The sequence below is a fragment of the Muscardinus avellanarius genome (assembly GCF_963383645.1).
Source record: "Muscardinus avellanarius genome assembly, chromosome: 10".
NCBI classification, from domain to species: Eukaryota; Metazoa; Chordata; class Mammalia; order Rodentia; family Gliridae; genus Muscardinus; species Muscardinus avellanarius.
The window spans coordinates 77,280,635-77,299,630 of NC_137796.1; the positions used below are offsets into that span (position 1 = coordinate 77,280,635).

An 18,996-nucleotide genomic window follows, 5' to 3' on the forward strand; every position below is an offset into this window, starting at 1 on the left:
ATTCAAATGGTTACATATGAAATGCTGTCCTGCATCTTTCTGTCTCAAAGATAGCAGCTGCCCCCTCCCCCAGCCCCCCCACATCACCCCAAACGATTTCTGTGCCAAGATGAAGAGGAGGTCCCAGGCTGTGGGGACTCCTGGCCGTGAGGGGCTGCTGCAGCGGCGCCAGGGCACAGGGTAGGCGAGACACAGCAGAGGTCCTGGCAGCATAGCCCAGTTCCCTGGCATCTCTTCCCACAGGCCGAGCTTACTTATTCAGGGAGAGCGACTGCATTCGTTTTCCTGACAAAGTCGCATCATCTTTTGCTAAAAGGTTGAGAGGGAAAGAAAGGAATCAGAACAAAATAATACCACCCCACCCACCCCACCCCCCAGAATCACAGAACGTTAGGTCTGAGAGGCCTCAGAAAAAGCATTTAGTCCAACTGGCTCAGCCAGGGCCCAGGCTGACACCCCCTACGAGAGGATTTCTGCTAAGACAAGACCAGGTGCCCAGACATTCCATGTTTGCAGCCAGCACTTTATCAAAAGCTGCTCCTTCTACCAAGACCCACGAACAGGCAGCCAGTGGCCAACTGGAGACTTCTCCCCACATCCCCCGCAAAACCCTCTAATTCCAACCTCTCTCATGGTTCTGAAGTCTAAAATCTCAAATCAGCAACATTTACACAGTTACACATGAAGTCCTTTCCTTTTGGGGTTTGTGAAGCAAGTGGAGTCAGCAGTCAGGACAACTGGATCTCCAAAGTGGGTGACAACATCCCTGGACAACTGATCACCCACTTAGGCCTCAGCTTCCTTTTTTTATTTACTTGTCTATTTTGAGGTACTAGGGATAGAACCCAGAAGCATTCTATCTCCAAACTATACCCCCAGGCCTTTATATTTTGAAACAGGGTTTCCCTAAATTGCTGAGGCTGGCCTTGAAACCTGTGATCCTTGTGTCTCAGACTCCCAAGGACTGAGGTTCCTAGGGTATGCTACCACACCTGGCCTCTCATCCCCCACCCTACCCCCTGGAAATGAAAGGTTACAAGTAAAATACTCCTATGAACCAGACTGACCCCCACAGCAACCTGTGCCTATAGGAGCCCTGACCACCTCTGGCCACCTGGAAGGAGAGCACATGAGGAGGAACACCTGAATCTGTTGCGTGACTACCCCCCCCCCAAGCCCCTCAGATGGGCAGTGGTGACTACAGGCAACTCTTTTGGCTTCACAAAGCACCAGAGACTTTAGTGGGACCTTCTAACTCAAAGGCCTGTCCCACCGCTCTGAGGCCTCCTGCTCTTGGGGGCAGTGACAGCTCTATCCTGGGCAGTGCTCTACAGAGTCCATCCCACATTTGACTCAATGCAGCTGGGCCCTCCAGCACCTTAGGGGATGGGCAGGTGCATCCCTCTCCATCTGCTCACGTTGAGTGCACCTCCTCTGAATGACCTGATCAAGTGGCCATCCCTCCTCACCCCCTCCCCACCTCACTGACAAGGGCACAAGTGCAAGGTTTGATGGCTTGCCCAGAACCAGGGTCCGCAGCCAGCCTGGCACCAACAGTCCATGACTTACCTTTTCTCTCCTCTTCTTTCTTCCTTGCTGCCTCTTCTCGCTGTTTCCGGATGATCGCCAGCCGAGCAAGGTCAGCCTTGGCCTGCTCTGTCTTCCCAGCTAAATGCATTTTCATGTAGCGCTCCTTTGCTTTCTGCTTCTCAATTTCTTCTCTGTTTGAATAAAATAGTGTTACAAGGGACATGTTCCCTGCTACCGATAGCTAAGACATAGGAGCCAGAATAAAGGCTGTGTATTCAGTGTTAGGGCCCGGGTAGAAGAGGGCACTCCAGCTGAGGGAGGGGCCCTGGCTCCACTGCCCTGTCTTCGACACTTAGCAAACAAGCAAACAGAAGGAACGGGCTCAGATGGCAAACACCTGTGAGAAAGTCTTGACATAAGAGGGGACAAAGTCTGGCTGCAGAGACACAGGAGAATGCCCGACAGCGTCATGACTAGAGTCTGGTGGCCAGTGAGAACAAGGAACCCATACCAAGTCAACTGTGTGTTGTAAAAATGAAAGATACTGAAAACCATGTTCTAGAAGGAACAGAGAAATAAGCAGACCAAGGAGCACAAGGTAGGGAGTAGGGGCCACAGGAAGAGAGACACATCCAATCTCAGGCCACCATGACAACACCCCAAAGCTCTGCAGGGCCCCTCGGTGAAGGCCAAGTGCCAGGCAGCGTGCTGGCCTTTACGGTTCTCACCTCTGCAACCCTACAGGCAGGGCGGCAAGGGCAGAATGCCCTGTGTACTGGTGAGACCACGGCCCACCAAGGTTGTGGTGGTTCAGCAGTGAAGTGACAGAACCTGGCAGCTTCTGTGTTTCTAAGGAGTCAATCACAAGAAGAAAGCTACCAGAGGGGTAGGGAGACAGGGAGAGTCCTCTGCAGCCTCCAATCACACCCAAGCTTATGAGCCTTCCTGCAGTTTCCAGACATGCTTCTCAGCCATCCTGGATCTGCACAGGAGTGAGATTCTAGCAGCAAGAAGCCAGGGCTACTTTCTCCAGCAGTTTTCAACCTCTTTAAAGGCCCCCAAAGTCATCTGGTGGCCCCCAAAAGTCAGGACACTCAGGCGGGGAACACAGATCAATGGCAGAGCACCTGCTTAGCATACATGACATCCTGGCTTTGCCCCCCCCCCCTTGCACCAGAGGAAAAAGAGAAAAAAGAGGAAAGGAGGGACAGCCAGCCAGTTAAGTCAGGACACTTCTCATCAAGGATTGACCATATGCCAGGAACCTCAGTACTTATTCACCCAACTCTTTTTTTTTTTTTTTTTTTTTGCAGCACTGAGGATGAAACCAAGGGGCATTTTACCTCCAAGCTACACCCCCAGCCTGACTTTTTATTCTTTATTTTGAAACAGGGTCTCATTGTGTTGCAAAGGGCCTAAGTAGTAGATGAGGCTGTCCTCAAACTGTGATCCTCCTGTCTCAGCCTCCCAAATGCTGGGATTACAAGCATGAGCCACCATGCCCAGCTCACACAATCTCTGGGCTACACTCCCAGACCTATTTTATATTTTTTATTTGGAAACAGGGTCTTTTAAGCCAGCGGAGGCTGGCTTCAAACCTGTGCAATCCTCCTGTCTCTGCCTCCCAAGCGCAGGGAATACAAGCATGCGCCACCACACCCGGCCACTCGACTCTTAAGGAAGGTATTAGCAGCTCCATTTCCATATGGGATCCAGGTCAGGGCAGCTGCTGAGCTGAGTAGTACCTCTCTGCACGGGGCTGAGCTGACATCTAGGAAGCAGCTCCCAATCTCAAAGGCTACAGCAACATAGATGGATGAAGGCTAGGAATGATGAGATGAAGCCAGAGAAGGAAATTCTCTCCAGGGCAGAGTACTCCGGAGGAAGAAACTGAAGGGTAGCCTGGTACCCCTGGGCTGTTACTTCAAGTGCCATGTACAGGTCTGAATCTGGTATTGTTTTCCCTGGTACTATGTATTTTTAGTGAAAAAGTGCTTATTATTCATTAATTTATTGATACTGGGAATTGAACCCAGGTAGATGCTACCTCCAAGATATACCCCCAGCCCTATTCTTTATTTTGAAACAGTCTTCTTAGGTTGATGAGAGTCTCACTACTTGCTGAGGCTGTCCTTGAACCTGCAATCCTTCTGTCTCAACCTCCCAAGTACTGTGATTACAGGAGTGTGCCACCATTCCCGGCTTTATTATTTTATTTTTTGAGAATTTGGGGTGGGGTTCCAGGCGTGGTGACACACATTTGTAATCCCAGCATTTGAGAGGTTGAAATAGGAGAATCGCAGTTTGCGGCTAGCCTCAGCTACTTAGTGAAGCCTTTGCAACTCAGTGAGACCTGTTACAAAATAAAGAAAAGAAGAAAAAAAAAAAGAAATAGGGCTGGGGGTGTAGCTCAAAAGTAGAATGCCCCTGGGTACCATCCCCAATACCACAAAAAAAGAAAAAACACACACACAAAAAAAGAATTGGGGGGTGGGGAGATATGGGATGAAACAGTATAAAGAAAATAAAGCACCTCTCTGCCCTACTATGGGCATCTTAGCAACCCTCAGGCCATCCCCTGACCTTGTGTGCTCAGGTCACAAGACCTGCCCAGGAGACATTACACAAGACCTGCCCAGGAGACATTACCGTTCTCTCCTCGAAAGCTCTTTTGGCCCATCCAGATCCAGTTGTGTGACCTTTTTGGTTGTCTGTGCTACCCGGTTGGGGTTCTCAATGTCGATGAGCCCTTCCACACCTTTGCGTTTTTGCTAGGACAAGACAAGAAGCTGGCTGTTGAAGAAGTTTAGATCCTGCAGAGCCCCTGAAAGCCAACTCCCACCATCTCTCCAGAGCCCCTCTTGATGGGGACAAATTCTTGCTCCACCTCCAGCCTATGGGATACTTGGCCCAAGTCTCAGAGTGAAGAAAGCATTCCAGAGTACCTTCACCAGACTGGTAGGGGCAAGGAAAATGAGTGTGCGCAACAAGAGCCCACACCATGCCAAGCCCCCCTGCAAAGGGGAACTATTATCCCAGTTTCAGAGGCAAAAGAATGGCAGATCAAGGTTCAATAACTTGTTCAAGGTCAACCAGGTGTAAACAGTAGATGAAAAGATAGCCTTGGCCCAACTCACAAGCTCCCAACATGGAACACTACTCCTTGCTTCAAGCTCAGCCTACAGAAGCTGTTTTCCATGGAATTCCATGTCTGCTTCTTTTTTCTTGCAAGATTGAACCCAGGGGTGAGATACACCCCAGCCCTAATTTTTATTTTATTTTATTTTTTTGGCAGTACTGAGGATGAAACCCAGGGGCATTCTACCTTCGGGCCACACCCCCAACCCTATTTTTTATTCTTTATTTTGAAACAGGGTCTCACTGAGTTACAAAGGGCCTCACTAAGTAGCTGAGGCTGGCTGTGAACCACAACCCTCCTGTCTCAGCCTCCCAAGTACTGGGATTACAAGTGTGCATCACCACATACGGCCCATGCCTAATTTTTCCTGCAACAAGCACATGCTGGAAATCATGTGTATTCTGGTCATGTGTATTTTCATAGCTAATTCCAATCCCTACCAATTTTGGCTGATGAATGGGAAATACAATTTGAAAATAAATGTGATCACTGGATCAGAGACTATAGATTTTAGAAGCCTGCCCAAAATCCCAAAGCCTGAACCTCCCATCTCCCTGGAGAAGTTCAGGAAGAAATGAGAACACAAGTTTGCCAGCAGGTTTGATCACAGTTTCAAGTTCTGCCAATCCTACCTTTTCTCACACTATATACATATGTGAATGTGCCACAATGAAACCTACAATTATATATAATCAATATACACCAATTAAAAAAAAACATGGCCGGTCATGGTGGTGCATGCTTGTAATCCCCGCGCTTGGGAGGCAGAGACAGGAGGATCGCGCAGGTTCAAAGCCTGCCACTCTGGCTTAAGAGACCCTGTTTCCAAATTTAAAAAGTATAAAATAGGTCTGGGAGTGTAGTCTGGAGGTAGAAGGGTTTCCAGGAACCCCAGTACCACCAAAAAAAAAAAAAAAAAAATTCTACCTTCTCTCACCAAGTGAGCAAGGAGACAGGTTCTAAATCCTAACTAATCTGGACCATTCCAGAACTCCACATGCCTACCCAATCCATCTTTCTATTTACACCTCCACTCAGATGCCAGGCAGTGCAAATAATAGGTCTAAGTCAGAAATTGAGATTTACCCCTCATCCAACCTGCTCCTTCTCTTAATTCTACACACAGCCTTGATTTCTCATTCCCTCAACACCCCCGAATATGGACTGAATCTGTCCACTCTTCTCCACTCCTGCTGCCACCACCCTAGCAAAAGACACAATTTCTTGTCTGAACAATGCTGCCATCTCTCTGCTTCCACCCTTAACATCATACAATTCATTCTCTACAGAAAAGCCAAAATCATCTATTAAAAGTAAATCTAAGCCGGGCGTGGTGGCGCATGCTTGTAATCCCAGCATTCAGGATCCAATGTAGAGTGCCACTGGGTTCAATTCCCAGTACCAAAAAATAAAAGCAAACCTAGTCACCTCTCTCCCACCTCAAGGCCTCTACCAGCTGGTCACTCCATACTGAAATGAAACTTGACTCTCTTGATTAGCTACATAGACGTCGTCCTTGCCAACCTCTCTTCTCCATCCACTCCTTCCTCTAAGTCACAGTGCCACAGGCTCCTTTCTGTTCCTTGAACTTACCAAGCATATTCCTACCCCAGGGCTTTTGCCCTTGTTAATCTTGTTGCCTCATTTGTTCTGCACACCAATTTTCATATCTCAGGTCCTACATCACCACAATACTATTCTAAGTACTTTGCATTATAGTCTGTTTTATTCACAATACTTAATACTACTTGAATTTATACTATTCACTTATTACTTTTTATCATCTATATTTCCCCTTTAGAATGTAAACCCTTATGAGAAAGGAATTTGTGTGCATCTACAGTCGGAGCTGGTAATGAATGGCACTCAATAAATGTCTGCTGAATGAATGAGTTCAGGTCTCAACCCCTGTCAGACTCAGTACCTGGTAGTCATCATCTTCATCATCACTCTCATCTGAATCTAGAGATTTCTTCTCCTTTTTCGGGTCACCTGCAGCCCCATCTCCACCTTCTTCTTGTTCCTCTTCTTCCTATTTCAGAAAGGGACAACCTGCACAATCAAATATGCAAAACAAATCCCCAAGACCATAACCCCACCACCATCCTCAAACTGTGAACCTTGGCATGAAGCCTCTGGAAGGCCAGGACCAAGGATGACAAGAGTCCTATTGTGCATCTCTGGCCCCCAAGTTGAGGGACTGGGCCAGAGTCGGCACCTTGGCCTGGAAGCCAGTCTCACAGTCCAGCAAGCCCCCTGCATAGTCGCAAAAGGCCCTGCTCCCCTTTGTAGCCACTGTGGGCAGCCTAGTAGAATGAATCGCCCATGGTCAAAAGGAGCCAGCAGTGTGGCTGAAAACCATGGTCCAGCTCAGCTGCCTCACCTATAGCATGCAGTTGCCAAATCCTAGTGGCTTTCCTGGGTAGGTTCCTTGGTTTTATCCTATCTGCACACTGCCCCACTGTACCAGCTTCCCAAGACTACAGCCTGGCAGGCAGCCTGCTTCTATGTTTCTTGCTTTCCCACCAAAAATTACTCTGATAAAATCTTCCAGGCCCTCCCAGAACCCCTGCTAGAAGTGGCCTCTTCCTTCTTGGAGTTCCTGATGCCTGACTGTGTTTGCTCCCTTGGGTCTTTAATGCAGACATGAATCTACAGTGTGGCAGGGAACCTAGACACCAGCAATGGGCTGAACAAAGTACTGAAGGACCACAGGAGTGGAACCTACTATGTCGGCTTGGACTGGAGAGCAGATGGGCAGCCCCAGCAAGAGCCACAGAGGAGGTAATGCTGAACAAAGCCAGGAGCCAGGTATGGGAAGATCTGGCAAGCAGTCCTACATGGCTATCATAGACTAGTGGGTACCGCTGTGAACTAAAGCTGCAGATAGAGGCTGCTGGAGGGAGAGCCCCCAGAAGGAGAACAAAGACCCACTAAGGCAACTGTTACAAATGAACAAAGTCACAGGATGGCCCCCTCTAACTGTGGTTCGTTGTTCCAGGACTCTGACTACTCTCCCCACCAACACACTGGCTTCTCCTTGAGAATGGTAGTCCTTACCTGGCCTCTCTGGGAGCCAAAGAGGCAAGGCAGCACCCCAAAGCCACTGGGTGGCTGGACAGGAAAGTACTCACCCTGGCCTTTTGCTTTTCAGCCTGGAGCTGGGCGTCGATTTCCTCAGGGCTTGTATACTGCCTTGCCCGGCCTTTGTGGCCTCCCTTTCTCCCTGCACAAAGATCAGCAGTTTAGGAAAGAGAGAGCAGCTGCCTTAATTACCCTGATGCCCAAAGGCTTGGGACACTATCATCAGAGGCTGCAGACCTGACCATAACTAAGCACCACCCAAACCCTACCCCATGTGTTCAAGAGGACACAAAGCAACTCAGGACCACAGGATGCACTGAACTGTGTGCTGGATCCAAGTTGCCACTAAAAAAGACTTGTGGAGAGGAAATAAGGGACAGTGCACAGAACAGAGTGACTGGCTAAATCTCCTGATTCCCCCAAATCTAAACACAGTGGACTCAGATGCAAGCAAAACAAAATAAACAAACATGTAACATCAATGCCCCTACTGCCACAAGACTTTAACACACAATGCTGTTACAGCCATGGGCTCATTTGACTCAGAACAAACTAATGGCACAAAGGGCATTGTTGGTCTTTTATAGACAGAGTCTTAAGATCACAGCAAAATAGTGAAAAGTAAGAATTTTGGAATCTAACCCCTGAGTTCAAGTCTCAGCTCTACCACTTCCCAGATGACTCTGGCCAGGTACTTAACCTCTCAGAGTCTGAGTTTTCTCATCTGTGTCCCTACCTTATAGGGCTGTCATAAAGATAGAGTAACATATGGAAAGCTTTTGAAATGGTACTTGGCACAACATAAGCACTACAAAAATATTTGAGATTGTTACTTTTTTAATTATAGTACTTGGTGGGAAAGCAAAGACAGAAACACCACTGGCCACATTAGTGATTTACTGCAAATGTCAGGAGAAAAATGATAAAATACTTCATGTTCATCTTAGCGGTATGATGGAAAGAAAATACTTAAGGGGACAAAACCCAAACTATGTCAGCAAAAACTATGCTTGAAATTAAAATGGCACACAAAGTTAAAGTTCAGAAGAAGCCTGACTAGAGTCTGAGTTAAAAATGTGAACAGCAATGAAAGTTCATCTGAGAGTATGATTCTATATTCAAGCCTCTTGAACCAGAACACTGGCCTGACCCCTGCTAAAGCCATCTGCCAGTTTTATAGCAGGATGGTATCCTTTTTGCTGGTATCAGAGCATGCAGGGGCGGGGGGGGGGGGGGTGGAGGGCTCCATCCCAGAGGACCTTCTAGAAGCTGAGGCCCATCCAGAAGGACCCTCATTGAGAGCAGAGAATCTGTAACTAGACAGCCAGAGTTGCTCCAGACTCCAGAGACAGTAGAAAAGATACTGGCCTCCTCTGATTTCCTAGACAGCAGCTGCAGAGCCATAATTGGGCTGCTACAGTCCACACCACCCATTTTTAATGACTACCTGGGTTCCCAGGAGTATCTAAGTCTATACTTATGAAAGGCCTATTGTTGAGAGAACAAGCCTGCCATTAAAAAAAAAAAAAATCAACACCCTTTCTAGTCCTCTTAATATTCATTAGTGAGAAAGGTGGTTACTACAGCTCTCATCCCCTATACTTGGTCAGTACTGACTAACCTTAGCTTGGTCTACTGTTAGCTTTTATCAGACTCGAAAACTTTAAAATGTTTTACAAAATAATAAATTAAAGGGTTGGTGCTTTGCTTTCGGAGAATTTTATACCTTTAACACCTTCACATTTTCTTGTGCTTTTTGAGCAAATTAACCCAAACAAGAAAACCTTATTTGCCTGCAAAGGTTTGTTTTTCATATGCTAAAAAAAAAAGTGACTTAGTCATGAATTCATATTAAAATTTTTTTCTAATTGTAACTTCCAACCTTGGAGCCAAAATTCTGGAGCTGAAAAGGCTCATACAGCAACCTCCCCCCTTGCCTTTTACAGATGAAGAGACTAGGGAACACAAGAGATGTGGCTCGCCCAGCCTCAGAATAAATATGCAAAGAGCTACAATTAAAGAGATTCAGCTTTGTGCCGCCTGGATGTAGACTCAGGAAGTAACTGAGGTTTGAAAAAGCTCCAGGCAGATGTTCCTGTAGGCTCAATGTATTAACCAGCACAACATGTGAGATACCAATATTAACTGAACAGCTGTTCCGTGCCCAGAGCTAGCCAGACACTTTGAGTGCTCCCACATGTTATGATTCCTATCCCCAACTCTCCAAGGTAAGACTATTACCCCAGTATTCCAAATGAAGACAAAAAGATAGAAGAGGTTTTAAGTAACTTGTTCGTGGCCACAGAGGCAGGCAGTGATAGAGCTGGAATTCAAAGGAGGCAGGTATGGAGTCTAAAAGAAGCCTAGAAGACGGGCTACAATGTACTGGGGAGCCATATAAACCTTGTTCAAGAGATGGCAAAACCCAACAAACAGTAACTGATGCTTACTGGGCACCATACGATTGCCTGGCACTGTGTTGAGCACTCTACATGGATTTAAGTCTCATCGGTACTATGAGGTAGACACAATCATTGTTCCCATTTGCAAATGGCAGATCTGAGACACAGGTTATGCGACAGGCTCAAAGGTGCACACTGTGCGGCTACCGAACAGGTCCTCCAGGCTGCAGCGCATCACGCTAAGTTTTATTAGGCCGGCCCGGCTGAGCTGGAGTCCGAGAGGGCCCACATTTTACGCGCGAGCCCGGCAGGCCCGGCTCACACGCGGGACGCGGTGACTCAGTCCCTGGCCAGCCGGAATGAGGGATGAAACTCCAGGACCCCCAAGCCTGGAGAAGCGCGCCCAGGCCTGCTTTCCGCGCCGGCCAGGACCCTGAGCTTCTGGGTCGCCTCAGAACCCCGAAGAAGTCGCTCTACATTCCAGACCGCCACAGACCTCAGTTTTCCCATCGGGACAACTGAGCGTCGAGGCCCAGGCCTGGCTCTCAACCGGCGCGGAAGGCCTCCGTCTGCGCCGAGCTCCGAGGCGCCGGGGGCCGAGGGAGGAGCGGGAGCCCGCCCCAGGCCGCCCCGCCAGGCCCGCGGGCCACGCGCGCCCGCCCCTCACCTTTAGGCATCGCGGCTCCGGCGACTGCGGCGGCGGCGCCTCGAACTGACACCGGAACCGGAACTGCCTTGAGCTCGACTTCTTCCGCCCGGCCCAGCCCTCCTCGCGCGCCGCCGCCGCCGCCGCCGCCGCCGCAGTCGCTGCGAGAACCGGGACCTCCCCGAGGCCGGCGTCCGAAGGCGGACTGTCCTACGAGTCGCCTGACTTCAGGCCCGCCCGCGCGCTGCCAGGCAACCGCGTCTACAGTTTCCCCGTCTGAGGAGATGCGTATCTCTGGCGGCCACTTCCCGGGAAGTGAGGCCAAAGGGTCACAGTGGCGCCGGAATTCCACACAGGCAGCGCTGCGGACACCTAAGATGACGCAATACGCGCGCGGCGCGGGGCGGGGCTCCGCAGGGCCTCTTCGTGAAAGGACCCCCGAGGGACGGAAGCCGTCAACAGAGGAGCGGCGGCCTCGGCTCTGCGTCTTCCGGTGAGTGTTTATCCTCTTTTTTCGAGTATTAGACCTTGGTAACTGCTCGGGCCGGCGCCGAAGGCCTGAGAACCATCTGAGCATCTGCACGGATAGGCCAGAGCTGGCGCCTTTTTGGTTTTGCCGAGGGCATGGTAGATTTGAGGTCTTTTTTGCTTCGTGGCTTCTTTTCATACCGTTTTCTCTGCTGAGGTTGTTTTCTGTCCAGATACTGCTGTCCTTATTTCTTTCCCCCCCTCTGCTAGCCCTAGTTCAGATGCCTTCCTCTTTGTGAGCTATACCTACGATCCTTCCCCACCCCCTTCGCCTCTTTCCCCCAGCTCCCCTGCCTCTGCATCGCCCAACACCTCTTTCCTCTTCATTTGTTACTTCCTTCGAGAGCCCTCGTGTGAATCCTAAGTCAGACCAGGGCCCTCGAATTGACCTGCTCGAGAGGAAGGTGACTCTCTTGTCACAGGCAGTACGCCCATCCATCTTTAGCCTCAGCGCCGAGGGGACCAGTGCAAAACCCACAAATTTTGGAGCCAGAAACACTTAGAGTCAGGCTCTGCCAATTCCCAGCTGTGCGATTTACTCCACTTCTTAGGGTTTGGTTCTTCATCTATAGAGCTGTTATGGAGAATTTATGAAGAGAAACTGGGGGAGGGGCTTTGTAAATGTCGGTCACCTTACTGTAGGAGGGACTGAATGAATTTGGGAGAGATGAATCTGCTATACTTAAACGTGGGGGGTAACCTGAAGTGTCTTTGTCATCTAGGGAATGCTGCACTGAAAATGCTTTGTTGTTTAGATTTGGACTGGCAAATAGGCTTTACCTGACTTTATAGAATATGTTCTCTGGATCTAAAAGAGACTGGCAATTGGGTAATCTACTCCTCACTTTACAGATGAGGCTGAGGACCAAAGACGGAAAGTGATCTCTCCAAAGTCACAGGATAGTTGGTTGAGCTGGGCAAAAGGCCAAGCCTGAAACTGCAGAGACCAGAGATCTTCTGTTTCACTCTTGAGAGTTCCTAAGGTACTGTGGTTTTACAGCCACATCCTCCTTTGTGTGTGTAGAACTGGGCATTGAACTCAGAGGCACTTTACCTCCAAGCTACACCCCAGCCTTTTTTTTTTTTTTTTTTTTTTTTAAAAACAGGGTCTCTTAAGCCAGCAATGCTGGCTTCAAACCTGCACCATCCTTCTGTCTCCGCCTCTCAAGCACAGGGCATGCACCACCACGCCCGGCTCACCCCAGCCCTTTTTTGATACAGGGTCTCTCTAGGTCTTCCTTGAACCTTCAGTCCTCCTGTTTCAGCCTCTCAAGTATTGGGATTACAATCATACATAGCCTCGCCCAGCCACCCCTTCCCTTTTAAACATTCATGCCCTTGGCTCCGTCAACTGTAGTCTTTCTCACAGTCTACTGTAATTGCCTTACAACTGTTTCTCTTTACTAAAATATCACCCTGTTCGGGAGCAGAGGCTGTGTTTTAAATCCTTTTCTGTGTTCCCAACATATAGTATAGAAACAGAATTTTATCGATGTTAATAATAAGACCAAAATTCCATTGAGCACACACTTTATCCCAGGCATGATACATGGTGACATTAATTATAATTCTTCACAATGGCTCTATAAGGTAGGTTCTATTATCCCCATTTTACTGATGAGGAAACCAAGATTCAAGGAGTTTAAGTAGCTTTTGAAATATCACAATAGGAAGCTGGACATGGTAGTACAGCCATGTATGTAATCCCAGTACTTGGGAGGCTGAGACAGGAGGATCGCTGTGAAAATAAAAGCTGGGCCTGGTGGTGCATGCCTGTAATCCCAGTACTTGGGAGGCTGAGACAGAAGGATCACAGGTTCACAGTCAGTCTTAGCAACTTAGTGAGGCCTTTAACAACTAAATGAAACTTTATTTCAAGATAAAAAATAACATAGGGCTGGGGGTATAGTTGAGAGGTAAAACACCCTTGGGTTCAGTCCCCAAAACAAATAAACAAATCACAATGGGTAAATAGCAGAATCAGAATTTGAATCCAGGCACTTTGGATTCAAAGTTCTTTCCTATACACTCAAGTTTATGATGCTTTAAGGAAGTGAATATGGACTCAAATAGTGGCTGGCTGGCAAAGGCCTTTGGTAATCTGAGACTCAGAAACCAATTCATTTAATTTTTTCCCCCCAGGTCTTCGCACATTATCTTGTAGGGAAATGCCTAAAGTCAAAAGAAGCCGGAAAGCTCCCCCAGATGGCTGGGAATTGATTGAGCCAACACTGGATGAATTGGATCAAAAGATGAGGGAAGGTGAGTAGAGTTCTCCTCTCTTGGGCTGCTGGAGGGTAATGGGCTTAGGTCTTCCAGGTCTAGGCAAGTTCAATGTAAGGAGCTAGCACTGGTATACTTTGTTTTGCATTAACTCAGAGTACTGCAAGTACTGGAGAGTAAAATAACATTGAAGAAAAGGTCTTCAAAAAAGTGTTTTTGTTTTTTCTGCAGTACTTGGAATCAATCCCAGGAGTACTCTACTATATCCCCAACCCTTTTTATTTTTTATTTTGAGATAGTCTTGCTAAGATGTTCAAGGTGACCTTGAATCTGCAATCCTCCTGCCTCAGACTCCCAAGCAGCTGGGATTACAAGCCTTTGGTAATCTGAGACTCAGAAACCAATTCATTTAATTTTTTACCACTGCTCCAAAAAAAGTTCTTTTGACCAACTTGAATACAAAACCTATAGGGAGATCTGGGCATGGTGATGCATGTTTGTAATATCAGTACCTGGGAGGTTGAGATGAAGATTGCAGGTTTGCGGCCAGCTTCAGCAATTTATTAAGACCTCCTGCAACTTAGACCCTGTTTCAATATAGGTCAAATAGTTTATCCATAATTATTTACTATGTTGTGTAGATTTGTATTTAATTTGTGTGTGTGTGTGGTACTAGGGTAGAACCCAGAGGCTTTCTACCTCCGGGCTATACTCCCAGACCTGTTTTATATTATTAGAAACAGGGTCTCACTAAGTTGCTGAAAGCCTTACTAAGTAGCTGAGGCTGGCTTCGAACCTGTGCAATCCTCCTGTCTCAGCCTCCCAAGCGCGGGGATTACAAGCGTGCACCACCACGCCCGGCTCTAGATGTGTATTTAAAATCATAAAAAATATAGGTACTTGGAAGTACTCTGGTTTTTTTGGTTTTTGTTTTTTGCGGTACTGGGGGTGGAACCTAGGGGCATTCTACCGCTGAGCTACAGCCCCAGCCCTTTTTTAATTTAATTTAATTTTTTATTCTTTAATTTGTAGTATTGGAGGTTGAATTCAGGGATATTCTACCTCCAAGCTAACCCCCAGTCTTAATTATTTATTTTGGTGGTACTAGGGATAGAACCCAGGAGCATTCTACCTATAAGCTACAGCCCCAGCCCTACTTTTTTATTCTTTTTATTTTGAAACAGGGTCTTACTGAGTTGCAAAGAGCCTCACTAAGTAGCTGAGGCTGTCCGCAAACCATTTTCAAACAAGGTCTTACTAAGTTTCTGAGATCCTTTCTAAGTTGCTGGGGCTGATCTTAAACCTGCGATTCTCCTATCTTAGCCTCCCCAATACTAGGATTACAGATGTGTACTACCATGTCTGGCCTGAGTGATTTTTTTTTAAATCTGTATTTTCTCATTTATCTAATTAAAAAGGCATTTTGCTTATTTATTTTGGTACTGGGGATTGAGCCCAGAGACATTCTACTTCCAAGTTATACCCCCAGCTCGATATTATTTATTTGGAACCAGGCTCACTAAATTGTGGAGGACGTAAGTTGCCAAGTCTGGCTTTGAACCTGCAATCCTCCTGTGTCAGACTCCTAAGTACTAGCATTACAAGAAGCTGGCTTTCAAGTGCAATTCTCCTTTGTCAGCCTCCCAAGTATCAGATTACAAGCATACTACCGTGCCTGGCTTAAAAAGGCATTTTAAATATAAAACAAAAGCTGGACATGGTGGCACACGCCTATTATCCCAGTACTCTGGAGGCTGAAGCAGGAGGATCACAGTTCAAGGCCAGTCTGGGAAACTTAGCAAGACCCTGTCTCTACGCTGGGGATGTAGCTCAGGGGTAGACACCCTGGGTCCAGTCTTCATGTCACCCCCCAAAAAATAAAATTTTAGTTCAAATCATTTACCTTCTTTTTCTTAAATATCTACTTCATTGAGATATAAGTCACATCCAGTAAAATTTGTCCTTCTAAAGCATCCAATTAAGAGGGTTTTGTTTTTTGTGGTGAGGGTGGAACCCAGGGGCTTTTTTTTTTTTTTTTTACCTCCAGGCTATACTCCCAGACCTATTTTATACTTAACTTGGAAACAGGGTCTCACTAAGTTGCTGAGAGCCTCACTAAGTAGCTGAGGCTGCCTTGGAACCTCTGTGATCCTCCTGTCTCAGCCTCCTAAGTGCTGGGATTACAAGAGTACTCCACCATGCCTGGCTCTTTTTTTTTTTTTTTTTTTTTTTTTTTTTTTTTTTTTTAATGTGGTACTGGAAATGGAACCAGGGGCATTCTACCTTCAAGCTATATTTTTATTTTTTATTTTGAAACAGTCTTAAGTTGCGGAGGGCCTCGCTGAGTAGTGGAGGCTGGCCAGGATCCTCCTGTCTCAGTCTCCTAAGTACTAGGATTACAAGCATGTACCACCATGCCTGACTTTCTTAATACATTCATAGAACTCTGCAGCCATCACCACAATCAGTTTTCAGGACATTTCAGGATTCATTCACATTGTAGCTTCTATTAGTATTTAATTTCTTCTATTGCTAGTGTGGTCTAGCCAAGGTTGTTGCTACTTTTTTGGCTTCTATAAACATGCACCTACAAGTTTGCATGTGTTCTCAGTTCTCTTTGGTATATATACTTAGGAGTGGAATTCCTGGGTCATTTGGTAACTCTGCATTTAAATTCTTAAGGAATAGCCAAATTATTTCCCACAGTGGCCACGCCATTTAACATTGCCACCAGCAGTGTATGAGGATTCCAGTTTCTCTATATTCTCTCCAACACCTGTTGTCATCCATTTTTATAGCTGTCTTAGTAGGTGTAAGGTGGTATTTAGCCATTATATCTGTAGTTACTGGGGGAAAAAAACAAGACATTCCATCCTGGAGACCATTTTCCCAAACACACTTTTTTCTTCCCAGCTGAAACAGAACCTCACGAGGGAAAGAGGAAAGTGGAATCTCTATGGCCCATATTCAGGATCCACCACCAGAAAACCCGTTACATCTTTGACCTCTTTTACAAGCGGAAGGCCATAAGCAGAGGTAATTGGCTAAATTCTTTCTTGGTCCTTTGAATTTGAGTAGCTTTCAGAATTATTGTTTGTGTGTGGCACTGGGGTTTGAGACCAGGGGCATTCTACCTCCCAACTATACCACCAAGCCCTATTTTATTTTTATTTGGAAATAAGGTCTCACTAGGTTGATGCAATTGCTGAGGTTGTCCTCGAACCTGCAACCCTTGTCTCAGCCTCCCAAATGCTGGGATTCCAAGTGTGCGCCACCACACCCATTTTTCACAGTTGTTCGTGATTCTTATCCTTAGAGCCTCAGCAAGCATCATGAGTTTTCTTACCACGAAAACTGGGGAAATCTTTCATTTTAATCAAGGGTGGAGACAGGGTTGTTACACCATGGTCTGATGTTTTTTCCCATCTTTTTGACAGAACTTTATGAATATTGTATTAAAGAAGGCTATGCAGACAAAAATTTGATTGCAAAGTGGAAAAAGCAGGGGTATGAGAACTTATGCTGTCTGCGATGCATTCAGACTCGGGATACCAATTTTGGAACGAACTGCATTTGCCGGGTTCCAAAAAGCAAGCTGGAAGTGGTAATGGCTGATTGAGTTTGATGTTATTTTCAGTTCAAAACTCTACCCTAGTCTACTCTAAGTGGGGTTTGGCTGGAATGCAGTTTTGTCCCTGGGGTCCTGCTGGCCAGCCTTCCTAGGAGTGAGTCCTATTCAGGGATCTATGCTAGGTCAGGTTCAGCAGTAATCTGGTTATGTCTCAGCTCTACCTTTGGAAAGTAACTGAGCCCCTTTCCTTACTTGGGCAGGACCTACCCATGAGGTGGCAGAAGGCTGACCAGGGAGGGGCAGCCGGTCAGCAGGGGATCCCGTCCCTTTCCCTGGTCTTTATTGTCATCACTCAGTTTCTGTCAGAACTTTCTGTTGCAAAGCTAAGCCAAGTACCACAGGAGTGGTGGTGTGTGATGGCTGAGCACAGGCAGCTTGAGCCCATGTGAAACGGACTGCAGAAGGCAGGGAGGCCTAAGTTAGGGGCATGTTCCCTGGGTTGTGTCATGCTGCCCCCAGCAAATGGCCGGCCCATCTCCCAGCTTGGCCTTTTCCCCTTGACGTCCCACATGTGCCTCACTTCATATCCCTTGGCACCTTTTATGCTGAGCTTCAGCCAGTGCTGAGGGCATTAACTCAGAAGGCAGCTCCATCTTCCTACACCAGCTGGAAGCGTGAGCATGGCCATGTTCTGAGCAGTGGAGAGTGAGAGCCCCTCCAGAGGGAAGGCTCTGGGTGTTAGTGCTCTGATGAGGCAGGAGGGGTGGAGAGCGGCCCAAGCCCACTCCTGGGAGACCACTGGGGTGTTGCCTCAGCCTACTAGAAGCTGCCCTAGACTTAGCTGTGTTTCACTAGAGGGTCTTATTTGCTTAGACCAAGGTCTTGTTCATCTAAAAAAGAATTTGGATAAAGAAACTACTGTTCCAGGGCCTATGGGGCAAGCTTTTGCTGACCCTAGGAACTCCAGTGCACGCCCTTCTGCTCCCATGTTCCTATCATCAGTTGTCCCAGCAGAGGGGCACTGAGACCCCTACTGAGCCCTCTGGGCCATAACACACCTCAGTGAACTAATAGAGTAACTAAACTCATCCATACAGATTTTTTTCTTTTTGGCAAATGTGTATGTTGATTTTTGTCTGTGTGTGTGTGTGTGTGGTGCTGAATATCGAGCCCAGGGACATTTTACCTCTGAGCTATGTTCCCAGCCCTATTTTGTTTCTTTATAAACAGGGTCTCACTAACTTATGGAGGCTGGCCACAAACCTGTGATCCTCTTATTTCAGCCTTATAAGTACTAGAATTACAAGCATGCACCACCATGCCTGGCTGCTGTGTGTGTTGAATTTGCATAAATTAATGCACACAGAGATGAACTTCAGTGTTGATAGCAGGTGTTTACATTTTCATGAAGGAACTGAAAGCCCCCTGTTGAACCATCAAGGAAGGGTTTCTGAGGGATGTCCTGCAGGGAATGTCCTGTTGGCACCTTCTCCAAAAGAGTGTTGTTGTGTATGGGTGCGCAGGGCTGTGATGTCTCAGTGCCACATCTCTGCTGTTCTCTTTTGCAGGGCCGCATCATCGAATGCACACATTGTGGCTGTCGGGGCTGCTCTGGCTGAGGCCCTCAGACTCTGACCCTCCATCCTGGACTTTAGACTGTGCAGGTTCCTGCCTGTTATGCCACCCCCTTTCTGGGAGTAGCTCTTCTCAGAACAGTGCCTCAGGCCTGAGTTGGGCATGTCTTCTCTACAGGTGAAGCCTTCGATGTTCATCAGCTGTGATTTGTAGAAATAAAATCTTGAAACCTCTTAGGCCCTGTGTCCATTCTTTCAGAGCAGCAGGTAGGGAGGCCTGGCTCTACCTCACAGGTACT

The 18,996-nt window shown here is 47.3% G+C and overlaps 2 protein-coding genes across 2 annotated transcripts; one reads left to right on the top strand and one right to left on the bottom strand.

Moving 5' to 3' along the window:
- Window positions 1–250: 250 nt before the first annotated feature.
- PDAP1 (PDGFA associated protein 1) lies at window positions 251–10,390 on the bottom strand (the record flags this gene model as incomplete). The annotated part of the gene is made up of 6 exons (XM_080703836.1): window positions 251–309; window positions 1,570–1,721; window positions 4,180–4,301; window positions 6,594–6,701; window positions 7,804–7,895; window positions 10,363–10,390. 6 exons carry the CDS (start codon window positions 10,388–10,390, stop codon window positions 251–253), a joined length of 561 nt encoding a protein of 186 aa, XP_080559962.1.
- An 877-nt stretch (window positions 10,391–11,267) lies between these two features.
- On the top strand, window positions 11,268–18,742 carry BUD31 (BUD31 homolog; the record flags this gene model as incomplete). The annotated part of the gene is made up of 6 exons (XM_080704083.1): window positions 11,268–11,294; window positions 12,182–12,312; window positions 13,472–13,591; window positions 16,466–16,588; window positions 16,990–17,156; window positions 18,692–18,742. The coding sequence occupies exons 3-6, from the start codon at window positions 13,498–13,500 to the stop codon at window positions 18,740–18,742; spliced, it is 435 nt and encodes a 144-aa protein (XP_080560209.1). The 5' UTR covers window positions 11,268–11,294; window positions 12,182–12,312; window positions 13,472–13,497.
- Between the last annotated feature and the right edge of the window lie 254 nt (window positions 18,743–18,996).